Source organism: Tamandua tetradactyla, chromosome 3 (assembly GCF_023851605.1).
Source record: "Tamandua tetradactyla isolate mTamTet1 chromosome 3, mTamTet1.pri, whole genome shotgun sequence".
NCBI lineage: Eukaryota > Metazoa > Chordata > Mammalia > Pilosa > Myrmecophagidae > Tamandua > Tamandua tetradactyla.
The window spans coordinates 182,926,077-182,952,504 of NC_135329.1; the positions used below are offsets into that span (position 1 = coordinate 182,926,077).

At 35.1% G+C, this 26,428-nt stretch overlaps 1 protein-coding gene across 8 annotated transcripts in view; it reads left to right on the forward strand.

Annotated features, from left to right (window-relative positions):
* CREB1 (cAMP responsive element binding protein 1) overlaps positions 1-26,428 on the forward strand; it is a 90,710-nt gene that overhangs the window by 36,941 nt on the left and 27,341 nt on the right. For 7 of the 8 annotated variants that reach the window (XR_013173017.1, XM_077154881.1, XM_077154880.1 and 4 more), the window contains 3 exons: positions 14,332-14,474; positions 18,751-18,933; positions 20,847-20,997. Coding sequence is in view for 7 of the 8 variants with exons in the window: in XM_077154881.1 (XP_077010996.1) it covers positions 14,332-14,474; positions 18,751-18,933; positions 20,847-20,997 (477 nt within the window). In the remaining variant the exon portion in view is untranslated. Of the gene's footprint in view, positions 1-14,331; positions 14,475-18,750; positions 18,934-20,846; positions 21,002-26,428 lie in introns of those variants that run through there. The other variant, XM_077154883.1, reaches the window with a different exon arrangement.

Below are 26,428 nucleotides of genomic sequence, written 5' to 3' on the forward strand. Positions count from 1 at the left end.
GTGAGTTTTTTTTTAGAATGTTTCTCAATTTGGGTTCTTCTGAATTTTCTTCATGATTAGATTCAGCTTGTGCATTTTTGGCAGGAATACTACAGAAGTAATATATTTTCATCATATCAAGAAGGATATAATGTTTATTTGTCCCATTAACAGTGATGTTAACTTTGGTCTCTTGTTTAAGCTGGTATCTGCCATGTTTCTCCTCTCTAAAGTTACTCTTTTTCCTTTTATGTATGATTAAAAGCATCTGGTAAATAATTTATTATTTCTCAAACTTTAACTCACTAGTTTTAGTATCCATTGGTGATTTGTATTATGATGGTGGTTTTTTAATTCCATCATTCAATTTACTGTTTTTAGTTGTTTTTTTTACTGTAGGTAAGAGCTTTATCATCTTATGTATTTATATCAGTATAGATTCCCGGGTTATAATCCTTTAGTGTCATTTATTTGCATTCTCAATTTGTCCCAGATTTGGATACCTTCTTCTGACTGGCTTCTTTGCCCTTTCAGCCTGTACCCATCATTCTTTGAGCTCTTCTTTACTTTCTGGCAGAATAGGATGTTCCAGGTCCATCATGGACTTTCCTTGTCCCAATCCTAGAATCAGCTATTTTTCCAAGGAGCCCTGGTTTCTTTTAATGGAGAATAATACTTAGGTACCAAGATCTTGTTGCTAAACATGCTTATTGCTCCTGGAATACCGCTGATCCTAGAACTCCTCAATGAACAGAGCTAGAAAATAGATGGATGTGTATTATATATACACCTGTGTGTTGGTGTGTGTGTATACATATGGCTCCATACATCTGTATATATCTTTTCTATCAGTGTACCTATTTTTCTATGTAAAACCAAAGTTCATTTTGAAACCTCCAATTTCAATCTAGTGCACAGCTGATTTTTATCACTCCTTCTCTATTTGTAACTCCTTTCTTCAAAGATGAGAAACTTGGCTCCTATTATATCTATAATATAGTTCCTTATTTCTTCAGTCCTCAAATATACAAAATAATTTCAGAATTGTTAACCCATATCTCTGAAAGAAAAGCTGACTAAAGAGTATATCATATATTTTTTTATTAATTAAAAAAATAAACTAACACAACATTTAGAAATCATTCCATTCTACATATGCAATCAGCAATTCTGAATATCACATAGATGTATGATCATCATTTCTTAGTACATATGCATCGATTTAGAAAAAGAAATAGCAAGACAACAGAAAAAAATAAAATGATAATATAGAGAAAAATAAAAATAAAAATAAAAAATAAAAAATATATAAGAAAAAAAACTATAGCTCAGATGCAGCTTCATTCAGTGTTTTAACATAATTACATTACAATTAGGTAGTATTGTGCTGTCCATTTTTTTTTTTTTTAGAAATCATACCATTCTACATATGCAATCAGTAATTCTTAACATCATCACATAGATGCATGATCATCATTTCTTAGTACATTTGCATCGGTTTAGAAAAACTAGCAATATAACCAAAAAAGATATAGAATGTTAATATAGAGAAAAAAATAAAAGTAATAATAGTAAGAACAAAACAAAAACCTATAGCTCGGATGCAGCTTCATTCAGTGTTTTAACATGATTATTTTACAATTAGGTATTATTGTGCTGTCCATTTTTGAGTTTTTGTATCTAGTCCTATTGCACAGTCTGTATCCCATCAGCTCCAATTACCCATTATCTTACCCTGTTTCTAACTCCTGCTGAACTCTGTTACCAATGACATATTCCAAGTTTATTCTCGAGTGTCGATTCACATCATTGGGACCATACAGTATTTGTCCTTTAGTTTTTGGCTAGACTCACTCAGCATAATGTTCTCTAGGTCTGTCCATGTTATTACATGCTTCATAAGTTTATCGTGCCTTAAAGCTGCATAATATTCCATCGTATGTATATACCACAGTTTGTTTAGCCACTCGTCTGTCGATGGACATTTTGGCTGTTTCCATCTCTTTGCAATTGTAAATAATGCTGCTATAAACATTGGTGTGCAAATGTCCATTTGAGTTTTTGCCCTTAATTCCTTTGAGTAGATTCCCAGCACTGGTATTGCTGGGTCGTATGGCAATTCTATATTCAGCTTTTTGAGGAACCGCCAAACTGCCTTCCACAGTGGTTGCACCATTTGACATTCCCACCAACAGTGGATAAGTGTGCCTCTTTCTCTGCATCCTCTCCAGCACTTGTCATTTTCTGTTTTGTTGATAATGGCCATTCTGGTGGGTGTGAGATGATATCTCATTGTGGTTTTGATTTGCATTTCTCTAATGGCCAGGGACATTGAGCATCTCTTCATGTGCCTCTTGGCCATCCGTATTTCCTCTTCTGAGAGGTGTCTGTTCAAGTCTTTTTCCCATTTTGTAATTGGGTTGGCTGTCTTTTTGTTGTTGAGATGAACAATCTCTTTATAAATTCTGGATACTAGACCTTTATCTGATATATCATTTCCAAATATTGTCTCCCATTGTGTAGGCTGTCTTTCTACTTTCTTGATGAAGTTCTTTGATGCACAAAAGTGTTTAATTTTGAGGAGCTCCCATTTATTTATTTCCTTCTTCAGTGTTCTTGCTTTAGGTTTAAGGTACATAAAGCCGCCTCCAGATGTAAGATCCATAAGATATCTCCCAACATTTTCCTCTAACTGTTTTATGGTCTTAGACCTAATGTTTAGATGTTTGATCCATTTTGAGTTAACTTTTGTGAGAGATGGGTCTTCTTTCATTCTTTTGCATATGGATATCCAGTTCTCTAGGCACCATTTATTGAAGAGACTGTTCTGTCCCAGGTGAGTTGGCTTGACTGCCTTATCAAAGATCAAATGTCCATAGATGAGAGGGTCTATATCTGAGCACTCTGTTCGATTCCATTGGTCGATATATCTATCTTTATGCCAATATCATGCTGTTTTTTTACCACTGTGGCTTCATAATATGCCTTAAAGTCAGGCAGTGCAAGACCTCCAGCTTCATTTTTCTTCCTCAAGATGTTTTTAGCAATTCGGGGCACCCTGCCCTTCCAGATAAATTTGCTTATTGGTTTTTCTATTTCTGAAAAATAAGTTGTTGGGATTTTGATTGGTATTGCATTGAATCTGTAAATCAATTTAGGTAGGATTGACATCTTAACTATATTTAGTCTTCCAATCCATGAACACGGTATGCCGTTCCATCTATTTAGGTCTTCTGTGATTTCCTTTAGCAGTTTTTTGTAGTTTTCTTTGTATAGGTTTTTTGTCTCTTTAGTTAAATTTATTCCTAGGTATTTTATTCTTTTAGTTGCAATTGTAAATAGGATTCGTTTCTTGATTTCCCCCTCCGCTTGTTCATTGCTAGTGAATAGAAATGCTACAGATTTTTTTTTTTTTCATTTTTTTTTTTTTTTTTATTTTTAAGTAGTTAATATTATGTTATGGAATTTTTTTTTTTATTAATTAAAAAAAGAATTAACAAAACAATTAAATCATTTCAATGTACATGTACAATCAGTAATTCTTAATAACATCACATAGTTGCATATTCATCATTTCTTAGTACATTTGCATCGATTTAGGAAAAGAAATAAAAAGACAACAGAATAAGAATTAAAACAATAATAGAAAGAAAAAAAAAACAAAAAAAACAAAAACAAAAAACCTATACCTCACATGCAGCTTCATTCAGTGTTTTAACATAATTGCATTACAATTGGGTAGTATTGTGCTGTCCATTTCTGAGTTTTTATATCCAGTCCCGTTGTACAGTCTGTATCCCTTCATCTCCAATTATCCCTTCTCTTTTTTTTTTTTTAATTAACAGAAAAAAAGAAATTAACCCAACATTTAGAGATCATACCATTGTACACATGCAATCATTAATTCTTAACATCATCACATAGCTGCATGATCATCATTTCTTAGTACATTTGCATTGGTTTAGAAGAACTAGCAACATAACCGAAAAAGATATAGAATGTTAATATAGAGAAAAAAATAAAAGTAATAATAGTAAAATCAAAACAAAACAACACAAAACAAAACAAAAACCTATAGCTCAGATGCAGCTTCATTCAGTGTTTTCACATGATTACTTTACAATTAGGTATTATTGTGCTGTCCATTTTTGAGTTTTTGTATCTAGTCCTGTTGCACAGTCTGTATCCCTTCAGCTTCAATTACCCATTGTCTTACCCTGTTTCTAACTCCTGCTGAACTCTGTTACCAATGACATATTTCAAGTTTATTCTCGAATGTCCGTTCACATCAGTGGGACCATACAGTATTTGTCCTTTAGTTTTTGGCTGGATTCACTCAGCATAATATTCTCTAGGTCCATCCATGTTATTACATGGTTCATAAGTTTATCTTGTCTTAAAGCTGCATAATATTCCATCGTATGTATATACCACAGTTTGTTTAGCCACTCTTCTGTTGATGGAGATTTTGGCTGTTTCCATCTCTTTGCAATTGTAAATAATGCTGCTATAAACATTGGTGTGCAAATGTCCGTTTGTGTCTTTGCCCTTAAGTCCTGTGAGTAGATACCTAGCAATGGTATTGCTGGGTCGTATGGCAGTTCTATATTCAGCTTTTTGAGGAACCGCCAAACTGCCTTCCACAGTGGTTGCACCCTTTGACATTCCCACCAACAGTGGATAAGTGTGCCTCTTTCTCCGCATCCTCTCCAGCACTTGTCATTTTCTGTTTTGTTGATAATGGCCATTCTGGTGGGTGTGAGATGATATCTCATTGTGGTTTTGATTTGCATTTCTCTAATGGCCAGGGACATTGAGCATCTCTTCATGTGCCTCTTGGCCATCCGTATTTCCTCTTCTGAGAGGTGTCTGTTCAAGTCTTTTTCCCATTTTGTAATTGGGTTGGCTGTCTTTTTGTTGTTGAGATGAACAATCTCTTTATAAATTCTGGATACTAGACCTTTATCTGATATATCATTTCCAAATATTGTCTCCCATTGTGAAGGCTGTCTTTCTACTGTCTTGATGAAGTTCTTTGATGCACAAAAGTGTTTAATTTTGAGGAGTTCCCATTTATTTATTTCCTTCTTCAGTGCTCTTGCTTTAGGTTTAAGGTCCATAAAACCGCCTCCAGTTGTAAGATCCATCAGATATCTCCCTACATTTTCCTCTAACTGTTTTATGGTCTTAGACCTAATGTTTAGATCTTTGATCCATTTTGAGTTAACTTTTGTATAGGGTGTGAGAGATGGGTCTTCTTTCATTCTTTTGCATATGGATATCCAGTTCTCTAGGCACCATTTATTGAAGAGACTGTTCTGTCCCAGGTGAGTTGGCTTGACTGCCTTATCAAAGATCAAATGTCCATAGATGAGAGGGTCTATATCTGAGCACTCTATTCGATTCCATTGGTCGATATATCTATCTTTATGCCAATACCATGCTGTTTTGACCACTGTGGCTTCATAATATGCCTTAAAGTCAGGCAGCGCGAGACCTCCAGCTTTGTTTTTTTTCCTCAAGATGTTTTTAGCAATTCGGGGCACCCTGCCCTTCCAGATAAATTTGCTTATTGGTTTTTCTATTTCTGAAAAATAAGTTTTTGGGATTTTGATTGGTATTGCATTGAATCTGTAAATCAATTTAGGTAGGATTGACATCTTAACTATATTTAGTCTTCCAATCCATGAACACGGTATGCCGTTCCATCTATTTAGGTCTTCTGTGATTTCCTTTAGCAGTTTTTTGTAGTTTTCTTTGTATAGGTTTTTTGTCTCTTTAGTTAAATTTATTCCTAGGTATTTTATTCTTTTAGTTGCAATTGTAAATAGGATTCGTTTCTTGATTTCCCCCTCCGCTTGTTCATTGCTAGTGAATAGAAATGCTACAGATTTTTGAATGTTGATCTTGTAACCTGCTACTTTGCTGTACTCATTTATTAGCTCTAGTAGTTTTGTTGTGGATTTTTCCGGGTTTTCAACGTATAGTATCATATCGTCTGCAAACAGTGATAGTTTTACTTCTTCCTTTCCAATTTTAATGCCTTGTATTTCTTTTTCTTGTCTAATTGCTCTGGCTAGAACCTCCAACACAATGTTGAATAATAGTGGTGATAGTGGACATCCTTGTCTTGTTCCTGATCTTAGGGGGAAAGTTTTCAATTTTTCCCCATTTAGGATGATGTTAGCTGTGGGTTTTTCATATATTCCCTCTATCATTTTAAGGAAGTTCCCTTGTATTCCTATCCTTTGAAGTGTTTTCAACAGGAAAGGATATTGAATCTTTTCAAATGCCTTCTCTGCATCAATTGAGATGATCATGTGATTTTTCTGCTTTGATTTGTTGATATGGTGTATTACATTAATTGATTTTCTTATGTTGAACCATCCTTGCATACCTGGGATGAATCCTACTTGGTCATGATGTATAATTCTTTTAATGTGTTGTTGGATACGATTTGCTAGAAATTTATTGAGGATTTTTGCATCTATATTCATTAGAGAGATTGGTCTGTAGTTTTCTTTTTTTGTAATATCTTTGCCTGGTTTTGGTATGAGGGTGATGTTGGCTTCATAAAATGAATTAGGTAGTTTTCCCTCCACTTTGATTTTTTTGAAGAGTTTGAGGAGAATTGGTACTAATTCTTTCTGGAATGTTTGATAGAATTCAGATGTGAAGCTGTCTGGTCCTGGACTTTTCTTTTTAGGAAGCTTTTGAATGACTAATTCAATTTCTTTACTTGTGAGTGGTTTGTTGAGGTCATCTATGTCTTCTTGAGTCAAAGTTGGTTGTTCATGCCTTTCCAGGAACCCGTCCATTTCATCTAAATTGTTGTATTTGTTAGCGTAAAGTTGTTCACAGTATCCTGTTATTACCTCCTTTATTTCTGTGAGGTCAGTAGTTATGTCTCCTCTTCCATTTCTGATCTTATTTATTTGCATCCTCTCTCTTCTTCTTTTTGTCAATCTTGCTAAGGGCCCATCAATCTTATTGATTTTCTCATAGAACCAACTTCTGGCCTTATTGATTTTCTCTATTGTTTTCATGTTTTCAATTTCATTTATTTCTGCTCTAATCTTTGTTATTTCTTTCCTTTTGCTTGCTTTGGGATTAGTTTGCTGTTCTTTCTCCAGTTCTTCCAAATGGATAGTTAATTCCTGAATTTTTGCCTTTTCTTCTTTTCTGATATAGGCATTTAGGGCAATAAATTTCCCTCTTACCACTGCCTTTGCAGCGTCCCATAAGTTTTGATATGTTGTGTTTTCATTTTCTTTCGCCTCGAGGTATTTACTAATTTCTAATGCAATTTCTTCTTTGACCCACTCGTTGTTTAGGAGTGTGTTGTTGAGCCTCCACGTATTTGTGAATTTTCTGGCACTCCACCTATTATTGATTTCCAACTTCATTCCTTTATGATCCGAGAAAGTGTTGTGTATGATTTCAATCTTTTTAAATTTGTTAAGACTTGCTTTGTGACCCAGCACATGGTCTATCTTTGAGAATGATCCATGAGCACTTGAGAAAAAGGTGTATCCTGCTGTTGTGGGATGTAATGTCCTATAAATGTCTGTTAAGTCTAGCTCCTTTATAGTAATATTCAGATTCTCTATTTCTTTATTGATCCTCTGTCTAGATGTTCTGTCCATTGATGAGAGTGGGGAATTGAAGTCTCCAACTATTATTGTATATGTGTCTATTTCCCTTTTCAGTGTTTGCAGTGTATTCCTCACGTATTTTGGGGCATTCTGGTTCGGTGCATAAATATTTATGATTGTTAAGTCTTCTTGTTGAATTGTTCCTTTTATTAGTATATAGTGTCCTTCTTTGTCTCTTTTAACTGTTTTACATTTGAAGTCTAATTTGTTGGATATTAGTATAGCTACTCCTGCTCTTTTCTGGTTGTTATTTGCATGAAATATCTTTTCCCAACCTTTCACTTTCAACCTATGTTTATCTTTGGATCTAAGATGTGTTTCCTGTAGACAGCATATAGAAGGATCCTGTTTTTTAATCCATTCTGCTAATCTATGTCTTTTGATTGGGGAATTCAGTCCATTGACATTTAGTGTTATTACTGTTTGGATAATATTTTCCTCTAACATTTTGCCTTTTGTATTATATATATCATATCTGACTTTCCTTCTTTCTACACTCTTCTCCATACCTCTCTCTTCTGTCTTTTCAGATCTGACTCTAGTGCTCCCTTTAGTATTTCTTGCAGAGCTGGTCTCTTGGTCACAAATTCTCTCAGTGACTTTTTGTCTGAGAATGTTTTAATTTCTCCCTCATTTTTGAAGGATAATTTTGCTGGATATAGGAGTCTTGGTTGGCAGTTTTTCTCTTTTAGTAATTTAAATATATCATCCCACTGTCTTCTAGCTTCCATGGTTTCTGCTGAGAAATCTACACATAGTCTTATTGGGTTTCCCTTGTATGTGACAGATTGTTTTTCTCTTGCTGCTTTCAAAGATCCTCTCTTTCTCTTTGACCTCTGACATTCTAACTAGTAAGTGTCTTGGAGAACGCCTATTTGGGTCTAATCTCTTTGGGGTGCGCTGCACTTCTTGGATCTGTAATTTTAGGTCTTTCATAAGAGTTGGGAAATTTTCAGTGATAATTTCTTCCATTAGTTTTTCTCCTCCTTTTCCCTCCTCTTCTCCTTCTGGGACACCCACAACACGTATATTTGTGCGGTTCATATTGTCCTTGAGTTCCCTGATACCCTATTCAAATTTTTCCATTCTTTTCCCGATAGATTCTGTTTCTTTTTGGAATTCAGATGTTCTATCCTCCAAATCACTAATTCTATCTTCTGTCTCTTTAAATCTATCATTGTAGGTATCCATTGTTTTTTCCATCTTTTCTACTTTATCCTTCACTTCCATAAGTTCTGTGATTTGTTTTTTCAGTTTTTCTATTTCTTCTTTATGTTCAGCCCATGTCCTCTTCATGTCCTCCCTCAATTTATCGATTTCATTTTTGAAGAGGTTTTCCATTTCTGTTCGTATATTCAGCATTAGTTGTCTCAGCTCTTGTATCTCATTTGAACTATTGGTTTGTTCCTTTGACTGGGCCATATTCTCAATCTTCTGAGCGTGGACAGTTATCTTCTGCTGCTGGCGTCTGGGCATTTAATTAGATTTCCGTGGGTGTCGGACCCAACAAGGTTGTAAGATTTTTCTGTGAAATCTCTGGGTTCTGTTTTTCTTATCCTGCCCAGTAGGTGGCGCTCCCAACAAGGTTGTAAGATTTTTCTGTGAAATCTCTGGGTTCTGTTTTTCTTATCCTGCCCAGTAGGTGGCGCTCGTGGCACACGTTTGTCTCAAGTGTTTGGAATGGATCCCCCCGGTTACCGATCTCCGCGGCCTGGGGATTTCGGATCCAATTCTCTCCGTTGGTTCAGGGGCCGCGCGTGGTGGGGGTGTCAGCCGCCGCGGCTTGAGGGGACCCTGTGGCTGGTCTCCGGCCGCAGCGGGCCCGGGGTATTCGCCACCAGACCAGGATGTCGCCCGCGGGGGAGGGGCATCGGTCACCGGCCGCCGCGGCCTGGGGAATTCCCCACCGGACCAGGAATCCGCCCGTGGGGCGGGGGCCACCGCGGCTTGGATAGCCCTCTGATCCGAGACTCAAAGCCGAGACTCGAAGCCGCCCGCAAAAGAGGGGCGCCGGCTGCCTCGGCCTGGGAAACCCGCCTCTCCGAGACTCTCAGCCGGCCCGGGAAGGGGGGAGGGAGTAGCTCCGACCACCGCAGCTGCCGCTGCTCAGGAAATCGCGCGCTGCTCGGGGAATCTCACTGCAGCCGAGTCTCGCAGTCAGACTAGCCAGTCCAGACTGGGGTACACTGTATGTCCATTCCCTGCCGTAGCCCCGGGAGCTGTTCTGCACTGTTTCAGTTCACCCAGTAGTTGCTTTGGAGGAGGAGGAACTAAGACACACGTACCTTACTAAGCCGCCTACTTGGAATCTATCATATTTTTTATAGTTACTTTTGTCTTTATGCTGAAGGCATTAGTCTACAAACTGTGTTCAAAAATTACATGGGAGTGGCATCATTGAAAATGAGAGGATAGGAAACTCCAAAAATCTCTCATTCCACTAACGCAATGATTAGCCTGGCAAAATTTGTTAGAAAAAAACTTCTTATGAACTATGCAATTGAATCAAACTTAAAACATTATCAGGGGAATGCTTAACAAAGAAAGAAGGTGCTAAATTTCAGTAAGAGAGTATTATGGCATTTTTACTTTAACAGCTACTGTCCCCCAACACCCCAGCTTTGGCAGCAGCTCTGGGAATGATAGCCCACATTCCTGGTGTGGCTTACTGGTGTCATAGAGGGGGCATTGTGGACCTTGTTTTCAAAAAATTGTGATTGTATATTTTGACCTGTCATCTCAGAGGCTTGCCTTTGTTTTGCCCGCTTAAGAAATGTTCTCAAGCTGGAGTGGCATCCTCAGTGGTAAAAGCTGAAGCCATCTGGAGCAAGGATAATACATAAGGCAGATAGCATACAGACCAAAGGCCAAGAAAGCAAGAGGTTGGAGAAGAAAATACATGGAAATTCTCATGTATTACAGGGAATCTAGAAGACCATGTGTATGCTCAGGATTAGATTCATGCCCAGGAAAGACTGGAAAACTGTGTTTCTTACTGTTGGAAATGACCCTAAGAGTGAATCCCTAACACGTAGTTTGTTAGATGTCACCAAATTCCTTCTATCAGTGTACCAATTTTGTATTCCCAATAGTGTATGACAGTGTTTCCCGCAGCTTTGCCAGCAGAATTTATTGTTAAACTTTATTTTTACTAATGTGGAATTTGAGAAGTGATATTTCTATAGTTTTGATTGGTATCTCTATTATGAGCCAGGTTGGATATACTTTTATATGCTTAAGGGCCATTTTTTACATGGGATATGTATAAATTGTCTCCATCTTTTTGTCCATTTGGCCTTTTTTCCCCCTTAAATTTTTATTTTTAATATTTTTGTTGAGAAATCCTCACATTCATACAGTCCATCTACTGTATACAGTCAGTGGCTCATAATATCATCACATAGTTGTATTCATCCTCATGATCATTTTTAGAACATTTGTATTACTCCATGAACAAAAAAAAGGAAAAAACTCATCATCCCAGATCCCTTATCTCTCCTTGTCATTGATTACTGGTATTTCAGTCTACTCAATTCTTTTTTTTTCCCCCCTTATCCTCCCCCACCATTATTTATTTATTTTTCCTTATTTTTTTACTCTTTTGTCCATACTCCCGATAAAAGGAGCATCAGACACAAGATTTTCACAATCACATGGTCACATTATAAAAACTGTACAGTTATACAATCCTGTTTATGAATCAAGGCAACTGTTACACATCTCTACTATTTCTGGTACTTCCCTCTAGCCACTGTAGTACACCATAAACTAAAAAGGGATATCTTTATAATACAAAAGAATAACCTTCAGGATAACCTCTCAACTCTGTTTAAAATCTCCCAGCCACTGAAACTTAGTCTCATTTCTCTCTTCTCCTTTTTCGTCAATCCCTTTCTCAATCCCTCTATGCCACATCCACTTATCCCGGGAGTTCTGTCCCACATTGCCCTGGAGGTTTACACTCCTGGGAGTCATGTCCCCCATAGAGGGGAGGGCAGTGAGTTCACCTGCTGAGTTGGCTTAGAGAGAGAGGCCACATCTGAGCAACAAAGAAGGTTCTCGGGGGGTGACTTTTAGGCCTAATTTTAAGTAGGCTTCCTCTATCCTTTGCAGGAATAAGTTTCACAGGGGCAAACCCCAAGATAAAGGGGTCAGCGTATTGATCTGGTTGTCCCCACTGCTTGGGAGAATATCAGAAATTCTCAAATGGGGAAGTTGACTATTTCCTCCTTTCTCCCCATTCCCCCAAGGGGACTTTGCAAATACTTTATTCACTGCCCAATTTCCTCTGGGATATATCGGGCTGGGATATATCAGGGCATCACACTTAACTTGGAGAAACCAACAAAATCTCATGCCCTATTCAAGATCCCGTGTATTCATGGTATTCAACTAAACTGACCGTAGAAGTTGAAGTAAGTAATGTGCTATCCAAAATACAAATTTTGCATCAAATAAACATCTCTACCTTTGGTCTCACAGGAGTTGAAGCTCTAAAATATGGATGATATCATTTTTTTTTTTTTTTTTTTTTTTTTTTTTTTTTTTTAAAGGAAAGACAGAGAGAAGGAAGGAAGGATAGAAGGAAGGAAGGAAGGAAGAAAGGGAAACATCTTTAAACATTTTCTTGTTTTATTGTATTTTGTTTTTCCGTTTTTTGTTACATGGGCTGGGGCCGGGAATCGAACCGAGGTCCTCCGGCATAGCAGGCAAGCACTTTGCCCGCTGAGCCACCGCGGCCCGCCCTGGATGATATCATTCTTTACCCTGTATTCTAATCTACTTTAGTCCTATCCATGTCAGATTCCTTCATATTTCTAGTTGAAGTCTGATCTCGTTTTCAACTTTTTAAACAGTTCCTGTGTGGGGTAGTGCTGACTTTCATAGATAGCTTCAGAGTTCTAACTGAGTCTCCAGTGTCGCATAAATGCTTGAAGTTTCTGGGAACCACCAGATAATACCGAAACAGCTTAGTATCTCAGAATTTAGAAATAACAGTTAAAACACCTGAATTTATGTGACTGCTGTAAGAGCTTTTAATCTAGGACCCCTTAGGATAGGCCACAACCTGATATCCCATGCTCTTGACTTCAGCTCACTGAGTTTTTATATTATGATTAGTCCATATGAGTAAGGCATAATAATAGTTGTCTTTTTGTTTCTGATATTTCATTCAACATACAGTCCTTAAGGTTCATTCACTTGGTTGTATGCCTCACAACTTCATTCAGTCCTGGTGCCTCTTAGTCCATTGTATGTATACACCATAGGTCCCTTCCATTCCCCAGTCATTGTGCCTTTAGGCTACCTCCATCCATTGTGAATCTTGAACATTGCCACCATAAACACCAGTATGCAATCTCGTTCCCACATTCAGTTCCTCCAGATATATATAGTGAACAATGGGGATTCAGAATCATATGGTAACCCCACCCCTAGCCTCCTGTGGAACCACCACACTGCCCTCCAAGGGACTGCACCTCTAGTTTCCCTACCAATAGTGAATAGGTACAGCTCTTTCTCTATATTTTCTCTAGTACTTGTTTCTCTCTGTTCATTTTTAAACAATTTTGTTCGTAAATCATACCATCCCACCCAAGTAAGTAGACATGCCTTTGCCGCTATAATCTATATGAAGACATTTCCACATTTCCTTTTCTTCTGCATAGGATCCATATCCCCCATTCCCCCTCCCCTTTGTTGACATTTAGTTTCGGCCTAATGCCTTTAGGCATATTACAATGTAACTGTTGACTATAGACCCTACCTTGCATTGATTGTATTTTTCCCTGTATACCATCCCATTTTCAACACCTTGCAACATTGTCATTCATTTGTTGTCATTCATTCCTTCTCCCCCATGCAGAAACGGGTTTATATTTGTATGTTTAATTACCATCATTACCCACTCCAGGCATTCCTAAGTTATACTGTCTCAGTCTTTTCCTCTATCTTTCATTCTGGTGTCATATGTGCCCCCAACCCTTCTTCCTCAACCATATTCACATTCAGCTTCATTCAACATACTTATGTTATTGTGCTACCATCAGCTATTAGCAGATTAATGTGCTATCCATTTTTGAATTTTTGCACTCATTTCTGTTGCAAATTCTGCATACTTTCAACACCAAATGCCCAATCTCTACCCTCTTTTCTCTCTCCTAATAACCCATGTTCTTAACTTCATCTCTCAAAGTTCACTCATTAATGTTAGTTCCTATTAGTGAGACTATGCAATATTTGTCCTTTTGTTTCCCCTTAATTTTTAAAAGTTCTTTATATAGTGGGAATATTGGCCCTTCCTTTATTTATAGTACATATAAACATTTCCTCCCAGTTTTGCTGATTGCCTTTTGTCTTGTTTTGTTTGTTTGGTATTTTTTCATGCAAAAGGATTTTTAGTCAATTTCATAAATCTTTTAATTGCACCTAGAATTTAAGTCATAGTTAGCATTTCCCTACACTCAGATTAAAAATGAATTTATCTGTGTATTTTCCCATATTTGTATGGTTTCATATTTATATTTTATATTTAGATTCCTGACACATTTTTAGTTTGTTTTGTAAAATCTTACATTTTAAACTTCCATCCTAAGGACTAGCAGTTTTCTGCCAGTTTTCTCACTTTTGCTATTAATTGTATTTAACCAGTATATTTTTCTTTTACTTGAATTAATATAATTCCCTATTTATCTAGGAAAATTTTGAATGACTTATCTTCTGATGCACCAGGAGTGCCAAGGATTGAAGAAGAGAAATCTGAAGAGGAGACTTCAGCGCCTGCCATCACCACTGTAACGGTGCCAACTCCAATTTACCAAACTAGCAGTGGACAGTATAGTGAGTAATAGACATTTCTGTTTTGAAAAGCAAGAAGAGAAACTAATGGTTGCCTTCTTTTTAAAGGAATCATACAATACCAAGTCTTTTGTCAGTCTTGCTACCAATTGTTCAGTATGCAAGGGTCTATAACTGAAGTATTTTCTTTTCTTCAGGGCTTTGGGCAGTATGAGTCAAATATGTAAGCCCCTTAGATGTCTCTCTATTTTGTACAGATGCAGGAAAAGCCTTAGAAGTTTATTTAAACCATTAACTGAAATTATAGATTTTAGTCCTTTTTATAATATGTTAAGAACAGGAGTTTTTTTAGATAAAGAAAATGATCCTTCTTTGAATATCTTTAAGACCAAAAATGTTCTCATTGTTCATCTGTTTTAATTATTCATCTTCCTTCAGAAAGTAGCATTTTAAAATCTTCATGTTTAATGATGTTTCTGGAAGTGAGGGGTGGGCTAGGTTGCAAACTACTAGGACATTCAGTGATTATTTAATATAAAGTGTACTATAATGAATTATAATAATGCACATATATGGACTGCTGAAATTATGATACTTCGAGTTTTGGCTCACAAGAAAGTAAAGATTTCTCTTGGAAAATTATTAAAATTTCCGTTCTTTGATTCTTCCTTCTCTTTGTTCTCTCACTTCTCATCTTTCACCTAAATCTTTTATAAGGGCTTTTGAATTCTGCTTTTGTTTGATCATAGGCATTTCTATAAATAGTGCTTTTTCCTTTATTTTTGTCCTCTTTTTGTCTCTCATTACGTACCTCACACATTTTTTATTTATTTTTTAAACCCAGTGCTGCCCATTATATGTAAGTTACCGCCTCTCTTCTTTAGTTACAAATTAAATGTACACATTGAAATTCCTTTGCTACGTTAGTAGTCTAATGTGCTAGGGAAGTCTATATCAGAAATATGTATAAAAGTTTGACCCCCAAGTTAATAATTTTTTAATTATAAGTGAACTTGATTTTCATAACTTTAATTTGCTTTCCAAGTGTTTTAAAAGTAGATTCTCAAGTAGCAGAGGTTTTAGCTCTCCCAAAGCTGAACTTTTGATAATAAGTTCAAGGAATCCTTTGACTAAGCTTCTTGTTCACTGTCAGAGCTCAGTAGAGCTTAGTCATCTTTTTCCTTCTTAAGGTCTTTCTTGATGAAGATAAAGAGTTACTGTCTATGTACCTGTAAAATATGTGTCTTTTTAGTTTAATGAGAGCACTGCTAAGCTAAGATGTTGATTCACGATCTTTATTTTCCTCCTCCTTCAGCACACTTGAGGTATATAACAAACTTGCCAGTAATAGTGATCCACTGTTTCAGCAACTCTCGCTTGAATTAGAAACATGCTCTTTAGAAAGAGGATATATCAGAAATCTCAAGTAGGAAAGTGAAGTTTGGAAAACTACCACCCTCATTCTGGGTGTTTACTTTAGCATATCCCCTTCCCCTAGCAACTGAAAATCACTAGTTTTAAGAGATAAATACATTAAGTTTTTTTGTTTTTTTTTTTAACATGGGCAGGCACCGGGAATCGAACCCGGGTCCTCGGGCTTGGCAGGCAAGCATTCTTACCTGCTGAGCCACCGTGACCCACCCAATACATTAAGATTTTAAAAGTTGTATTCATTATCTTTATCCCTTATCCTCTCTGTATGTATACACATGCTTTGATATAACTGATTTAACATTATGTTCTTGATTTTCATTAAGAATCAGTATAGTGAATACTCACATAAACAGAAATATATATGTATTTAACTTACAGAACGTATGTATAGTTGCCGGAATTCACATACTGGAAGTTTATAATATTAATATAAAAGTCCTTTTTCACCTCTTTCCAGTAGTAAGAGTTTGGTGTATATCCCTCCATTCTTTTTCATTCTACTTACATATCTTACTTTGTATCTTTCCACAAGTGATCTTACATTATTTATTTACATAGACTTACACACGCGCGTGCACACTCGTATAGTTTCGTTTATTGTTTCTTTAATAGCTGCATTGTGTTTCACTATATAAATACATTTATTAAAACATTGTCCGCAAATGAAAATTTAGGACATTTCTGCTATTTCAAACACTGCTACATGAAAATCCTTATAGTATACTAGGGTCTCAGAAGGATAGCCTCCTGTAAGAGGAATTGTTGAATCAAAGCATAGCCTGCCGAATTGCCCTGTTAAGTGGCTACACAAATCTGCATTTCTTCCATAAATTGGTTATTATAGGATTAGTATTATTATTAATTTTATCTGTTACTTGATTCACTGTTTCTGATAATACAGTCTCATTTGAAAGATTCTACACTTGTGTAGAAAAATGTGTATCTGTCATTTTGAACTTGAATGTTTTGTTTCACTGACTAAAACTGTAGCCCATGATGTTTTTCTCTTTATCTTAGTTGACTACAGTCTCAGCTAAGTTTATGCTTAATTTTATTTTTTTCCCTTGGTCTAGATTTTCTGGTATAGTTTCTATACACCTACCTCGAGACACATTGGTTAATTGACTTCTACCTTTTTATTCTTGTTTTAATGAATTTGGTTTTATTGAAAGCTACCTCAAATCCTTTTGGAATGATAAATATTATAGAGAAAAACAATAGTTGATATGATTGGATTTAAGTTTTCAAAGTATTTTTGTAAATATTATCTCATTAGATTTTTAAAATTATTATATGAAGTGGCTAGAATAGAAACCAGATATTTTTATTTTTATAGAAGAGATACCTGAATCAAATAACAGATTACTGGCAGATTAAAGGTCTTTTATATAGTTTCTTCCTTCCTTCCACCTTGAGTTTGTTGATATAAAGCCAGTAAGAAAGTTTATGTAGATTTTGCTTATTAACTCTTGTATTAAAAATGTGGTTTGATTTTGTTAACCTAATGATTCTTTCAAGTTATCTTGGAAAGTTAATCTTAGAATAAGTCTTACAAATTTTGATTTTTTTTCTGTTCTAAGATAGTAAAATCTGGGATTAGCTAAAGTGGGTGGGTTGTATATGCATGGTATCTTATTTCCACAGGTATCATTTGCTACACTAGCCAGATCATATCCATTATCTCTTACTCTGAATTGAGAGGTAGATAATCAGTTTTCCATATTCAGATGACTGTGGATATTATAGTTTCCCAGAGCTTACTGACAGTTGACCCCAAATTAATTAACTGCTAATAGTTAGTTAGAAAGTGACATTATGCTTAGGGTCACACATGTTGACTTTCTTACACTTTTTTCTTATTCATAACGTCTTTTATGTAGTTTTACATGTAATACTGTGATTTTTGGTGCTTTTCTTTCTGGAAACAATTGAGCCTTAGCAGGGAGAGTGGTGACTACAGAGGATCTAGTCACCTACCTCAATGCTGGTATCTAAAGGATTGCTTCTCCGATATAAAATAATTTATTTTTATTAACTTTTTCCATGTACTAAAACATAAAGGGATTTCAGTTTTTTATTAAATGAAATATCTGTTAATATGAGCCAAAATTGGTTGATTGATTTTATTACATATGAATGACAAGTACAGTTAATTAATGAATCTTCAAAGAATCCTATATGAGATGCCTGGATATATAACTTAGAAATGGCAGTAAAATGTTTCTTCTTCTAACTGATGATCTTGAGCTCTAATTTTAAACTCCCTGAGAGACTTTGATAATTAATTTCCATAGGACATTTCAGTTGTTACAGTAAGTGGACTTTCGTTATAGTTCTTGCATTACTAGATAAGTTAGATAATGCACTGCCAAACTTTTATTAATTATGCCTTACAACTATCATTTAATGGGTGCCTACTATATCCCCAGCTCTTGCTAAGTGCATGAGAGTGGAAAAGAAAAACATGATATTTTTATCCTCAAGAAATGTATTTGCTAGTGAGACAGCAAGTATTAAACAATTAAAATATAATGTAGTTAATGTTGAAACAAGTATGGAGTACCAAGTCCTGCCTCCTCTGAAAACCAAAATACCTTTGAGAGAAATTTAACATTTTTCCACTCATCTGTTGAAAAAAATAATAGGCATTGTTACTATAAATTATAATGGGGTTCAGGGAATACATTTGTATTGTAGACATTTGTTGTGAATTTCCTAAGCATTAAGCTATTTGAGGATACCAAATCCTTCTTAATGATATTATTTGCTGTAATCATTTCTCCTGGATTACATATTGCAAATTATTCTACATTGAATTTAGTATGTTGTACAAGTCTTATATGTGTCAATTAAACTTGTAACAATAAACTCCATTGGGTTTTAGTTGCCATTACCCAGGGAGGAGCAATACAACTGGCTAACAATGGTACCGATGGGGTACAGGGCCTACAAACATTAACCATGACCAATGCAGCTGCCACTCAGCCGGGTACTACCATTCTGCAGTATGCACAGACCACTGATGGACAACAGATCTTAGTGCCCAGCAACCAAGTTGTTGTCCAAGGTAAGAAAATTCGGAATTTACAGGTGTGGTAAATTCTTCAAAAGATTAATTTTTTATAAACTCAGAAAATGTAAGTATAATATTGAAAAGCACTTTGAAACGTGGTTAATTTTTCTTCTTTATAGATAGTATTTTCTATGAATTCTTCTATTACTCCATTTGGACCAAAATGTCATGGCATAAAAACAACTATTTTCAATTTTAAAAATATAAAATCTGTGTTTAACAGCTTTTACATTTGGAAATAGGAGAAACAGGATAGTTTAGAAAGAAAGACAATGAACTTAGGAGTTAGGAAAGCTGGATTCTAGATCTAACCCCACCACATGGACTTGCCATGTAGCCTTGAGTGAGACCCAACCTCTGGTTCTCTTTTGTCAGGTGAGTTATACGAAATCATTGATAAAAATCTAGAGGTTCAGAATTCTGTTTCTTTGCTTTTTATTCAAAAGAAGTTTATATCCAGTTTTCTAAGATCATCAGCTTTTATTTCAAATGTAAACATATTCTTAAAAAAATTTTATTTTAGTATGGAAGTCTGCTGGTCAAAACATTATTAAGTAGTTAAATTCCTTCATGAACTGTAGAAATAGCCTTTTTCTATTTTTTGAGTTTTTATTTTAAATATACTTTTCTCATTTGTTTCAGGAATCTTTATAGATAGGATTGGAGTGTTTTTTCTTTGAATCCTTATGAATATTTCAAAAATATAATCTGTATCAGATTTAAAATTCACAGATTGAGGAAATAATAAATTTGTTTCTAAAAAATATTTTCATTAATTATAATGCATCTTGCCTGTGTTAAGTAATATCAAGTTTGCCCCTTCACCATAGATAATAGCTTTTGAATAATCCTGAAATACAACTAGAGAGAGTTGTATTTACTTTATTTAATTTACTTAAAGGACCCTAATGTATTTACAGAATATATTCTGTTACTAAACAATATTTGAAGAACTAATACTTTGCTTATTAATGGGAGTAAAACACCTTTTCACTTTACATGCAGGTACGCAAAAATTGTAAAGCAGAATATCAGTGAATTTGAATTCTGAGCGTCAGTTTGAACATGGTAACCTATTTAGTATATAAATCTTTTCCATTCAAACTACACCTTTTAGTTGGTATTAATAACAAATATGGATGAGTTTTATAAACACCTTGAAATTCTCTCAAATAACATTAGGTTCTTTTTTGTTTTTAGGAGGGGATATCAAGCAGTTTTAGAAGCAGTTTGACAAATAGTGATTGTGTTTCTTGTCATAAATGGTGAATCATTGAGTTAGAAAAATAAAACTAGTGTATTTAGTTATTACCATTTACATTAAAACAATATGTTTACAAATAATATGATTGGCATCAACTGATACACTTTTTCATACTTTCAGTTTTGTTTCAATTAGAAATTTACAGTAGTTGACTGTAATGCTTTATATTTTCTCTTCCATTTTGCTATTTTATGAAAAATCATGGTCGTTTTTATGTCGTGGCAAGAGTCTACTTGAAATTTTTTAATATGAATTTACCAATATCAAAGGAAGACATTGAGGACTATACTGTATCTAGGAAGATCATCCAAGCTGTGTCCTACTTACCTTTTAGACTTAAGGTTGGTAAGCATGTTAACAGAATAGAACTACTTGTCAATGAAAGATAAACGTAAGACCTAGAGGATACAGGTTAAAACCTCTTTTACCCAAGAGTCTATACTAATAAATCTATTAAATTGGGAATTATTGCTCAGTAATGACCCAAAGAGTGCTGATTCTTTCATCACTTTAGCCAGAATCACCTGTTCTTTTTTCCCCTTTTTAATTCTTTTGTATGTGTAGAATGATGATTGACACGTGTAGTTTCACCAAGTCACAGTGCTTCAGTGTTCTACACCATGCTTGCTATTTTTCTTTTCAGCTGCCTCTGGAGATGTACAGACATACCAGATTCGCACAGCACCTACTAGTACCATTGCCCCTGGAGTTGTTATGGCATCCTCCCCAGCACTTCCTACACAGCCTGCTGAAGAAGCAGCACGAAAGAGAGAGGTTCGTCTAATGAAGAACAGGTAGATATATTGCATTTACTTAGATTATTGTAGGTCAGGTATATCTTTAATACATACCAGATGTGTTTTTACATATAATCTATAAAGAGATAAAAGGATCTTTGCATTGGGTTTATTTTTGTTCTGATAGAATTTATGGATCATGCCGAAATATATATTTTATTTAATAAGCTGCTGTACTTATGATGAGATGGCTACTTGTTATATTATGGGCATATCTTTGACCATAGAGTTTTCTTACATACAATTTCTCCATGGATATTTAATATGCATCCTTGTCTATATCTGAACTGTACACTGACCAACCAGTTTATTTTTTAAATGTTTCTTTTTTACAGTGGTATTGTTCAAATAAATCAAGAGTTTCATGCACATATATTAAAATAAATGTTGCATTTTATTTATATTAAATTTATATGTAATAAAATAAATGTTCAGTGGCCAGTCCATGTTTTATGAATATTATCCTTTAATCATTTGAATTAACTCAAATTAATAATTTGATACCTAAATAAATATTCTTTGAAAATAGATGAATTCTAAGAATACCTTGTTACTAACATAAATCTTAAAATAGATGTAGTTTTATTCTTCAACAATAAATGTACAACCTATAATCTGTGAGATGTGGGCAAAGCAGTTCTCAGAAGTAAATTCATAGGTGTAAACGGTTTTGTCATCAAAAACAGAATTAAAGAAAGTTACTAAATATGGAAACAACTGTAAAACAGAGAAGAAAATGAAAATAAAGGTATACAAAGATGTAAAGAGTTCAAAATTGGCAAAAACATTTTTCTTCTCTTCACCCAAGAATCTTCAAACACTGATATAGTGACAGAAACAGAGATTGAATTATTTTTTAATCCACATTAGAGATTGAACTTTGAAGAAATAGCCTTAACTCTTTGCTCCTGCCCCTTAGTGTGCTGTTGAGGGAGCATAATAACTTTTCCAAATCTCAAGTTTTTTTCGTTTGTGAAATGGGATGCCACCACTGACCCAAAGGATTGTTCTGAGGGTCACATAAGATGTTGTTCTTAAAATACTTTGTAACTGTAGTGCTCTATTGAACCGTGTGTGTTTATGTAATTTCATGTTTCAGCTTAGATCACCTAAAATATTCTTAGCTGTTGCAGACTGTCAGGAGATTATATCTGAGTTCTAAGAAATGGCAGGGTCTTTTCTGGTATATTAGAAAAAGAGTTGGAAACCAGCTCGAGTGACTTTTATTGTATTCATGTTCCATCATTCTGTGATTTTCAGGTGTACTTAGAAACATAACAACATATAAACACAAACATTCTTAACATATTATTTGTTCTTAACATTTCATTATTCTTGGTATATAATCAGTGGCTCACAATATTATCAAATCACTGTGATCATTTCTTAGAACATTTGCATCACTCCAGAAAAAAAAATAAAAAGTAAAAACTCATACCTACCATACCCCTTCCCCTCCCTCTCATTGACCCCTAATATTTGCATCTACCCAATATATTTTAACCTGTATTCCCCCTATTTTTTTCTAAAATCCTCGCCACTCCTTTCATTGATCACTAGTATTTCAGTCTTTCAGTCTACTCAATTTATTTTAACATTTGTTCCCCCTATTATTTATTTATTTATTCATTCATTTTGGGGGGGGTGCATGGTCCCAGAATTGAACCTGGGTCTCCCACATGAAAGACAAGCATTCTACCCCTGAACCACCCGTGCACCCTATTTATTTATTTTTAATCTATATGTTTTACTCATCTGTCCATACCGTAGATAAAAGGAGTATCAGACACACGGTTTTTACATGCAGGGGTATTTTAATAACAGATTGCTAAAGACAGAAGCAATGAAGGAAATGGTTAAATAGATTTGACCATATAAAAATAAAAGATTTCCATTTAATCAAATTTTGGGCTTAATTTGTTCTTCTTTTTCTAGTTTCTTAAGGTAGAAGTATAAATCAGGGGTTAGGAAACTATATTTTTTATTAATTAAAAAAAATTAACTAACACAACATTTAGAAATCATTCCATTCTACATATACAATCAGTAATTAATATCATCACATAGATTCATATTATCATTTCTTAGTACGTTTGCATCGATTTAGAAAATGAAATAGAAAACAGAAAAAGAAATAAAACGATAATAGAGAGAAAAAAAATTTTTTTAATTAAAAAAATAATAATAATAATAAAAAACTATACCTCAGATGCAGCTTCATTCAGTGTTTTAACATAATTACATTACAATTAGGTAGTATTGTGCTGTCCATTTCTGAGTTTTTGTATCCATTCTTGTTGCACAGTCTGTATCCCTTCAGCTCCAATTACCCATTGTCTTACCCTATTTCTATCTCCTGATGGTCTCTGTTACCAATGACATATTCCAAGTTTATGCTCTAATATTGGTTCACATCAGTGGGACCATACAGTATTTGTCCTTTAGTTTTTGGCTAGTCTCACTCAGCATAATGTTCTCTAGGTTCATCCATGTTATTACATGCTTCATAAGTTTATTCTGTCTTAAAGCTGCATAATATTCCATCGTATGTATATACCACAGTTTGTTTAGCCACTCGTCTGTGGATGGACATTTTGGCTGTTTCCATCTCTTTGCAATTGTAAATAATGCTGCTATAAACATTGGTGTGCAAATGTCCGTTTGTGTCTTTGCCCTTAAGTCCTCTGAGTAGATACCTACCAATGGTATTGCTGGGTCATATGGCAATTCTATATTCAGCTTTTTGAGGAACCGCCAAACTGCCTTCCACAGTGGTTGCACCATTTGACATTCCCACCAACAGTGGATAAGTGTGCCTCTTTCTCCACATCCTCTCCAGCACTTCTCATTTTCTGTTTTGTTGATAATGGCCATTCTGGTGGGTGTGAGATGATATCTCATTGTAGTTTTGATTTACATTTCTCTAATGGCCAGGGACATTGAGCATCTCTTCATGTGCCTTTTGGCCATTTGTATCTCCTCTTCTGAGAGGTGTCTGTTCAAGTCTTTTTCCCATGTTATAATTGGATTGGCTGTCATTTTGTTGTTGAGTTGAACAATCTCTTTATAAATTCTGGATACTAGACCTTTATCTGATATGTCATTTCCAAATATTGTCTCCCATTGTGTAGGCTGTCTTTCTACTTTCTTGATGACGTTCTTTGATGCACAAAAGTGTTTAATTTTGAGGAGCTCCCATTTATTTCTTTCTTTCTTCAGTGCTCTTGCTTTAGGTTTAAGGTCCATAAAACCGCCTCCAATTGTAAGATTCATAAGATATCTCCCTACATTTTCCTCTAACTTTTATGGTCTTAGACCTAATGTTTAGATCTTTGATCCATTTTGAGTTAACTTTTGTATAGGGTGTGAGAGACGGGTCCTCTTTCATTCTTTTGCATATGGATATCCAGTTCTCTAGGCACCATTTATTGAAGAGACTGTTCTGTCCCAGGTGACTTGGCCTGACTGCCTTATCAAAGATCAGATGTCCATAGATGAGAGGGTCTATATCTGAGCACTCTATTCGATTCCATTGGTCGATATATCTATCTTTATGCCACTACCATGCTGTTTTGACCACTGTGGCTTTATAATATGCCTTAAAGTCCGGCAGCGTGAGACCTCCAGCTTTGTTTTTTTCTTCAAGATACTTTTAGCAATTCGGGACACCCTGCCCTTCCAGATAAATTTGCTTATTGGTTTTTCTGTTTCTGAAAAATAAGTTGTTGGGATTTTGATTGGTATTGCATTGAATCTGTAAATCAATTTAGGTAGAATTGACATCTTAACTATATTAGTCCTCCAATCCATGAACACGGTATGCCCTTCCATCTATTTAGGTCTTCTGTGATTTCTTTTAACAGTTTTTTGTAGTTTTCTTTGTATAGGTCTTTTGTCTCTTTAGTTAAATTTATTCCTAAGTATTTTATTCTTTTAGTTGCAATTGTAAATGGAATTCGTTTCTTCATTTCCCCCTCAGCTTGTTCAGTGCTGGTGTATAGAAACACTATAGATTTTTGAATGTTGATCTTCTAACCTGCTACATTGCTGTACTCATATAGCTCTAGTAGTTTTGTTGTGGATTTTTCAGGGTTTTCAACGTAAAATATCATATCGTCTGCAAAAAGTGATAGTTTTACTTCTTCCTTTCCAATTTTGATGCCTTGTATTTCTTTTTCTTGTCTAATTGCTCTGGCTAGAACCTCCAACACGATGTTGAATAATACTGGTGATAATGGACATCCTTGTCTTGTTCCTGATCTTAGGGGGAAAGTTTTCAATTTTTCCCCATTGAGGATGATATTAGCTGTGGGTTTTTCATGTATTCCCTCTATCATTTTAAGGAGGTTCCCTTGTATTCCTATCCTCTGAAGTGTTTTCAACAGGAAAGGATGTTGAATCTTGTCAGATGCCTTTTCTGCATCAATTGAGATGATCATGTGATTTTTCTGCTTTGATTTGTTGATATGGTGTATTACATTAATTGATTTTCTTATGTTGAACCATCCTTGCATACCTGGGATGAATCCTACTTGGTCATGATGTATAATTCTTTTGATGTGTTGTTGGATTCGATTTGCTAGAATTTTGTTGAGGATTTTTGCATCTATATTCAGTAGAGGGATTGGTCTGGTCTTATTGATTTTCTCTATTGTTTTCATGTTTTCAATTTCATTTATTTCTGCTCTGATCTTTGTTATTTCTTTCCTTTTGCTTGCTTTGGGATTAGTTTGCTGTTCTTTCTCCAGTTCTTCCAAGTGAACAGTTAATTCCTGCATTTTTGCCTTTTCTTCTTTTCTGATATAGGTATTCAGGGCAATAAATTTCCCTCTTAGCACTGCCTTTGCTGCATCCCATAAGTTTTGATATGTTGTGTTTTCATTTTCATTTGCCTCGAGGTATTTACTAATTTCTAATGCAATTTCTTCTTTGACCCACTCGTTGTTTAAGAGTGTGTTGTTGAGCCTCCACGTATTTGTGAATTTTCTGGCATTCCGCCTATTATTGATTTCCAACTTCATTCCTTTATGATCCGAGAAAGTGTTGTGTATGATTTCAATCTTTTTAAATTTGTTAAGACTTGCTTTGTGACCCAGCATATGGTCTATCTTTGAAAATGATCCATGAGCACTTGAGAATAAGGTGTATCCTGCTTTGTGGGATGTAATGTCCTATAAATGTCTGTTAAGTCTAGCTCATTTATAGTAATATTCAGATTCTCTATTTCTTTATTGATCCTCTGTCTAGATGTTCTGTCCATTGATGAGAGTGGGGAATTGAAGTCTCCAACTATTATGGTATTTGTGTCTATTTCCCTTTTCAGTGTTTGCAGTGTATTCCTCACGTATTTTGGGGCATTCTGGTACGGTGCGTAAATATTTATGATTGTTATGTCTTCTTGTTTAATTGTTCCTTTTATTAGTATATA